The sequence below is a fragment of the Passer domesticus genome, chromosome 7, assembly GCF_036417665.1.
Source record: "Passer domesticus isolate bPasDom1 chromosome 7, bPasDom1.hap1, whole genome shotgun sequence".
Taxonomy (NCBI): Eukaryota; Metazoa; Chordata; class Aves; order Passeriformes; family Passeridae; genus Passer; species Passer domesticus.
The window spans coordinates 56,758,014-56,765,705 of record NC_087480.1 but is presented as its reverse complement, the minus strand read 5'-3'; the positions used below and the strand labels follow the sequence as shown (position 1 = coordinate 56,765,705).

The 7,692-nt window shown below is 45.7% G+C and overlaps 1 protein-coding gene across 2 annotated transcripts in view; it reads left to right on the top strand.

Annotated features, from left to right (window-relative positions):
- Positions 1-7,692, top strand: part of RAB3B (RAB3B, member RAS oncogene family) — a 48,748-nt gene continuing 41,056 nt past the window's right edge. Inside the window, exons 1-2 of one of the 2 annotated variants that reach the window (XM_064428861.1) lie at positions 31-160; positions 5,001-5,081. In XM_064428861.1, coding sequence (XP_064284931.1) covers positions 5,061-5,081 — 21 coding nt within the window. In that variant the 5' untranslated portion in view covers positions 31-160; positions 5,001-5,060. Of the gene's footprint in view, positions 161-5,000; positions 5,082-7,692 lie in introns of both variants that reach the window. The other variant, XM_064428862.1, reaches the window with a different exon arrangement.

The following is a 7,692-nucleotide window of genomic DNA, read 5'->3' as shown; positions in this document are numbered from 1 at the left end:
CCGCGCTCCGCCCCCGGGGCCGCCCCAGGTGCCGGCGGGGGGGCGGCTCCCGCCACGCGAGCAGCGGCCGCGGGACCGCTCGGCTCGCTTCAGTTCGGCTCGCTTTGGTTTGCTTCGCTTCGGCTCGTCCCGGCTCGGCGCCGCCGCTCCGCCGCCGCAGGTAAGAGCCGCGGCCCCTCTGAGGGGGCTCCTCCCGCGCCGTCGGGGCTGCTTCCCCTCGAAGGTGGCTGGCGGTGTTCCGCGCCTCACGCCCCCAGCGGGACCCACAAACTCCTCCTGCTCTCCTCGCCCCGAGGGTCGGGGCTGTGTCCGGGCTCCGCGGGAGGGGAAGCTGGAGATGCCCCGCGGGTGAGCTCCGTGCCCCGAGGTGTGGTGTAACGGGCAGCCCTCGGGAGCGGCGGGGCGGAGAGCGCAACAGCAGTTCCATCTCTAAAATAAACATTTCCCAGCAGTGAGAGGCGATATAATATTGCCTTATCTCTGAAATACCCTCAGCCTGGCGGGAGGGGGGAGGCCGGAGAGCGGGGCCCTCCCGGCTGTTCCCCAGCTGGTGTGTAACCCGCCCGTTCCCGTCACGCCGGGCCGGGCCCGGCTCGGGGAGCGGGAGCAGGTGACAGCAGCCCGACTGCTCGGCAGTGGAGCACGGCCGGGAGCCGCGGCTCCCGCTGTCGTCGTGGCTGCTCGGGCAGGGCAGGGACCCGCTGCTGCCCGCACAGCCCGCCCGAGCCGGAGGAGCGGGCTTGCCCGTACCCACACCGCCCGTATAGCCGCGGGCAGCCAGCCCACCGCACCAAACCAAACGGATCCGTCTTCTGATTTAGTTCATAAAAAGTACAGACTCTCCAGTTTGTCCATGCAAAACGCATGTGGGTTTGTTTTTTGTGTGCTTTATTTTTTTTTTTTTAATTTTTTTTAAATTTGTTTTTTGCCATGCGTTCTGGGACGACGCGTTGGTTTTCCCCGCGGTTCTCTCGGCGCTCGGCAGCGGCCCGGCAGTGCCGTGGGTGTGCGCGGTGCGACCGCAGCGGCATCGCCAGCACCGGCACCAGCGGCTTCACCTTTCTTTGCCTCCCAAGGTTCCGTGTCCGCGCTGTCCTCTCCTTCTCACAAGCAACGACGTGTTCTGGGCTTGTGCAGTGCATCAGGTTGATCTGACCTAAATTAAGTGTAACTTGTCAAAAAAAAAAATCAAAAAAACCTCAACCAAACTGGAGAGAATAATTTTAATGTGTACTTTCCCACGTCCTGAGACAATATAAGATCAGGCTCTCAGAACATGTTCCTGTGAAATTCTTTGGTGACAAATCTGGTTTTGACTTCTCCTGCTTTGTTTCTTATTCCTCACCCAGTGCTGCACTCCCAGTTGTGCAAATAGTAGTTTTCAGGGCTTCAGAGTTGCCTGGATTAGCTCTGGGTTCAAGTAACATTCTCTTGGGAACGTTTTTTCTTTTTCCCCTCCAAAGGTAAAAATGTCACTGGAACTATAATTTTGATCAGTGTGTTTGTAACTGTACTCAGATCATGGGAGCACTGGTATTTGGTTATAGAGGGTACAAAATTGAATCAATACACTGCTGTATGGAAGTGTGTAACTAAAAGGCTTTTATTTCCTGTTATTTGTGCTTGCTGTCCTGGAGGTGGTTTTATATGCATTTACTGGGACTTCACTGCCTTCAGGACAGTTTTATCAGAACAATTTATAATATAAGTCATAAGAGAGACAAATAAACCAAAATTGTGGTGCCCTCTTTGCAGACCCAATATATTTTCAGGTGACAAAGTGAGAAGACTTACCAGCTTTAGGTTTTAATAGCAGTAGTTCGTGTGTGTGTAGCAAAGCAATGCATTTAGTATTTGTTACCAGGATGGTTGTTGTGTAGTAGTTATGTTAGCTGCGTAGTTCAGAGATGGTTTTTCATTCATTTTCAGATGTTTTCATGCAGCTCCACATTAAAACATGCAGGTCACAGCATCACAGTTCAGGGTCTTGCATCGTGCTGACTGATTCTACTGCTGGGGAAGGGCTTTGTGTCCACTTTGCCCTCCCCAGTAGGTACATGTCTATTTTTTGTTACTGGTTGGGCTGAAGAAGTAGTTTTTTTGAGGCAGTTCTCAGTGCTAAGGCTGAGAAATGTCCTGAACTGGTCATTTCACGTATGCTTTTTGCTGTAAAAATGTATCTTGTGCTTCGGGTTCTGCATATTTAGTGAGCTCCTGGAAATGTGTGTTTAGCTTAGTGCAGTAGTGTTTGATATTTGAAATAGGGTTTATGTTTGGAAGTATTAGCTCATTAAAAAATGGGAAGTGTGAGGGTGCTTGTTGTAATCCAGTTAGCAGGTGGCTTACTTTGCAGCATGGGAGAACATCATGGCATAGAGAAATGAATTAAAGTATTCATCACAGATTTTCTGCTTGGAAGAGGAGGATAAAAGGCAGCAAATTAGACTTCTGCACTGCAGAGGCATCCTGAGCTGGCCCTGTCTCTGTGTGATTCTGGTTTGCAGGTGGTTTCTACAAGACAACTCCAGTCTCTGGTCACTTGATTTGGTGAGGACAGCAGCTTGTTTTTACCTATAAGTGAATGATTTTAGACTCAGTGGTGCAGAAAAATCTGTAGCTGTCTCCTGCTCGTTGGTGGAGGGTGTCTACCTGAACCTGCATATAATTTCACTTTAGCTCCAGATAGGGTGGGTGCCATCCTATGCCTGAACTTCCCTTATCTTCCACCACTGCAGGAGGGCATGGGCATGGCTTTCCCCGTGGAGAGCTGTATCCCAGGGCAGAATGTGGCCATGCCCTGCCTTCCAGCTGGGCAAGGATCAGCAGGGACTCACAGGTGTGCTGTAGCAGAGCTGGTACAGATCCATCTTGCGTGTTGCTCTGGGTGCTTTCATGTCACTGCTCCTTTGGTGTGTTCAGCAGTGCAAGGAAGTGCTTCACTATTGCCAGTTCCTTCCTGAGAAAGAGGCAGAGCTGCAAGGCTGGAGATCCAGTGAGGAGGGGACTGAACTCTGGGTTTCTGTTGTCTCGGCCATCGCTGCAGTGTTGGTGACAGGAAGGAAGGGCTTTGAGGATGGTGAGTTTTGTAACAGCCATTAACCTCGTCAGTGTGCACTGTTCTCTGGGGCAGGGCTGCATTTGGGTCAGCCTCAGCTTGCACTAGAAATTGGCTGGCTCCAGGATTCCTAAATTCAACAGAATATTCAAGGAGTTGTGGAAATCTCTGCATCCACTCTTCAGGGCATAGGGAAGGTAAAAATCCCCTCTTTCTTGCATCCTCTGGGAGAGAGCTGAGCTGGGTTCAGTTAGTGGGTCGGTTCCCTTTCCCAGGGGAGATTTGTTTACTATTACATATTTTTCTCTGTATTTTCTGGAGCACTGTGCTTGCCAACAGGCATGGAACCTTGTGATAATAAGAGAGTGGCAAACACTTAATGCTCATAGAAGAGAGTAGAGAAGTGGAAACTTCTATTTCTTTGATTTTTTTTTTTGTTGTCATTATATTAGAAGGACTAATTCTTCCTTCCTGAGGATTTTATTGTGACTCTGAAATGGACTTTGAGGATGTTGAATATTGTTCAGGAAATGGGAGAGGCATGGCTTGATGTTTAACTTGAGGAAATCTTTCTAACAGTCAAACCAAATGTTGTTGTAAAGTTAGATGGCAAAAAAGGGGTACCTGCTGGTTCTTGACTCGTGTTCCATACCCAGCAAATTCTTAAAAATCCTTTAAAAGCTGTTTTAAAGCCTGTGTTCCCAAATCTGAATGGGCAATGAAAATAAATAACCACTGACATTGCTTACAGGTTTTCATCCTTTAGTTGTCATATATTGACATATATGTCATATACTGAACTGTTTTGTAGCATGTAAGTTCCAGAAAAAATCCACTACAAGCATCTTCTCATAAAGACATCTGGACTCATTAATAAATGAATTCTATTAAAGATGAAGAGCTCACATTTTTAATGTAATAATCATAGACTTTCTGTGTAGAGAGTTGAATTGTTTTTGTTCTAGATCTGTCAGTTGAGTGGCGTTTAGATGACACCCCAAAGTCAGGTTCTGGACAGTACTGAGGAGTGAGCCAGGGGCTGTCACAGGGAGCAGCTGTTGCAGAGGGCAGGGCTGTGAGAGCAGGAGGAAATGTAACCAAAAAATGTGCAATACTTTGGGCAAGACCAGGCTGCTGTCGTGTTGCCAAGCGAGGTGATTGTCAATTGTGTGGATCCTGAGAAAGGATCTGTGTGTGATCCAAATTCTGGCCTGGAGTAGGTGGCTGCAGCCTGTTATTTACATCAGGTCTGAGTGTGCCCAGGTGTTTTGGCAGTCTCCAAAAGGCAAGATAATGTAAGTCAGGATGACAAACGGTGCTGTACCCTGGCTTACTGGAAGGAAAATGCACCAGGCACAAACTTGGCCTTTACATTGTATCAGCCATGAAAAAGACAGCTATGTTCTGTTACATTTTTCTGCTCTAAATCCGGAATAATTATTACTTTAAGGCAGATATTTTTGTGTAGATGTGCTATAAGTTGCAGATGTCCTATTGCAGTTGTCTTTGCAGCGTGGTAGACTTCGATCCAGGCTTTGTGCAAAACACCCTTGTGTACAGAGGGATTTCAGCTGCTTCTTGGTTCTGTTTGCTCTGCTGCCTTTCTTCAGGAAATGTGTAATGGTTCCTATCCAAGGTTTTCCATCCACTTGTGAGATTTATCTGGAACTTTAATTTTAGATTAGTAGAGATAATCTCCCTTTAATAAACTCTAAACTGATGGCTTCGAATGTTTGCTGTTATCCTAATATCTGTCACTAACTCAAACACTGTTTCTGTTCTCTTTGTACACTACAGGACTTTCCTCTTTACCTTCAGTGGAGGAAGCTCAGACCTTACACAGCACTATGTTCCCAGCCTAACCTGCCCACCCAATATTCCCTTACCTAATATTCTTATTCATCTTTATCATAATCATTGTAATCCTTTTGCTTCTACATCGCAGGTTCAACAGTGTGACCACTCTCTTGATTCATATACTCACAGCAAAGCCTTCATCTCTCTCATGGATTATAGATCTAAATTGGTAACTATCGCTTGCTTGCAATGTTTATTAGCAGTTGTGTTAATTGCTCATACTCTGTTTTCTGCTTCTGATAAATCTCTCTTGTAGAACAGCTTTGTATAAGAGTCTCTAAGGTCACGGCCTTGATTCCTTTATGAGCTTTATCCTTAGGACAGCACACATTGGCTCTAAAATATGCCATTGCTTGGTAGAATGGAAATTAATTTCTGAAAAAGAAAACAGTATTTAGTTGCCAATGACAGAGCGCATAAAGGAGCTTTTGTAATAGAAAATAGACATAGATGTGTAATTTGTGAACTAGAATATTTTAAACTTAGATGCACTTTCTAAGACTTGGGGAAAAAATACACAAGGTATTAATGCTTTTGAGAAGTTACATTGCACGTTAGTAACACCTCTCGTGAGTTACTGTAGAAATACAGAGGAGTGATTTCACCCCTTCCTGTCATCTGCCTGATTAAAGAAATGTGTGTTAGTGGATGATGATCAAACAGTTAAACCATCACATTTAAATTGTTACTGGTCCAAAATAACAAAAGAAAAATACAGGAAATTACACTTTTGGCTTTAAAAATGAAGCATATTAAAATATGTTTTTATTGTTAGAACTGCTCAGAAGTTGTAATATAGAGAATGCACAGGTTCATTACCAGTTGAATTTGCAAATGTGACTTAGGGTATAGTTTGAAGTGTAAGTTGCATCAGTGTGACCAGGTTTCATGGTTAACTGGGGTGACTGACAGCAGAAAAGGAGCCTCTTTCCCAAATTCAGACTTCTTTCTCACACTGTTGTAAGAGAGAATGGGATGTGGAAAGAGCATGTCTGTGAACACACCCACGTGGTTGCTAATAAAGAGACATGTAACCTTCCAAGGTAATGACTGGATTTCTTGTTTCTTGTCTATAAAAGGATAAAGATCAGCCCTCCATTAGTTTGTAGCCAAAACTGTAAGTGCTGGCAACACTAAAAGTCAACCTTAGCCTTTTTTTCTGCAATAAATAAATGGTGAGGTATATCAGTTAATTTCTAGCCAACACTTTAAACTTGTCCTGAAGTTGTCTGTAGGCAAAAAATGTTGCAGAGCAGGGCTTACAGTGACCACTTCCAGTGATTCCTAAGAGCAGGAACACTTTGATGTTTTGTGTTGCACTAGAAACCAGTTTGAGTCTTCACCATGATGCTGGTCACAAATTGAGCACGGCTGTGTGGATCCATCCATGTGACACATTTCAGTGAGCACTAGAAACAACAAAGGCTGGTTTCTCATGGAGGTGTTTTAGGGAAATAGGCTTTTTTCTTTTAAAATTCATTAGACCAAAATAGAAACTAAAGGCAGGAGAGCCACTTTGACCTAGGAATATATTCTTTGGTGGCTAATAAGCTCTGATTAAGATTTTATTGCTTTAGAGCATTTGCAGCATCCTGCTCTTATGTGGTTTCTTTGTCTAATAAAAGATGAGCTCACACTGCAGGCTTTTTCCTCAACAGGGAAATAATAAGGTATCTCAGAGCTACAAAACTGCCTATTCCCACAAAACTAGTTGGAAGTGGCTGTGTTTGAGACCTTGCTCCCATTGTAATGCATATGGGGGAAAAAGATTGTCAATGTAAGTGTGCTCTTAGCTACAAAAATGGGGGCTACCCAGGCAAAAAACTAAATGATGCAAGGTCTTATTCTGGTCTTGAGGACAATCTGATTGGCAGCTTTTCCCTCTCCTGTGTAACGGGTTTTATGTCCTGTAGCAAAATCTTTCCTGTGTAAGTATTTTATTGAGGATTAGTCCAAGACAGTCAAAATGGAAACAGTCACGAGCCTCTCCTTTGCCAGCTGTATTTGACCTGGTCTCCTGTAACAGAACTCTCCTTGGACTGTATTTGTGTGAAAGAGCAGAGATGCTGCTCTGTTTGGTGCCATCCTAAAAGAGCATCTGTGGCTGTGTGTCCAGGGAGCAGGGGTTACACTGCCAGCTAAATGGCTTTGGACAAAGAGGGGGGACAATCTCCTGGGAGCAATGGCTGTGTGAGCCTTCAGGTGATTTGGACAGGAGCTGCCTGACCTCAGCATGTTGTCTCCATTTCCCTGTGCTGCAGAATCTCTGCCAGGTGCAGAGGGCCTGCAGGAGATGTGATTTTTGTGGACCTTTCTCTCAGTAGCATAGCAACTGCCACCACTTCCCACTGCTCTGTCCCCTCTGCTTGGCTCCCTCAGCCATGAGGGATCAGGAACCGAACCAGCTTTACAAACAGCCCTGCAAAACAGGAGAAGCTGTAGGAGGATTTATTTTTAACTGGGATCTCTCTGTTCTCTGAACCACCTCTCTGCGGGGTCCTCAGGGCTGATATGACTAGGGAGTGCTTGGAGCAAGAGTGAGACAACAGGTGGGGAAGAGAAGGGGAGGGGAGGAGGACCAGGAGAAAGGTCTGCTCTTCCCTGCCTTTGGGATTCAATTCAGGGGCAGCCCTGCAAACACTTCCAGCCCAAGTGCTGGAAGTGAGCACAGCTTCAGTAATGAGCTGCCATCAGAGGGATAATCAGAAATTAGCATGAAAGTTCTTTCAGTTTCACTCTGTTCACTAGAGGGGAAAGGGAAAAGTGAAATTTAAGCAAGG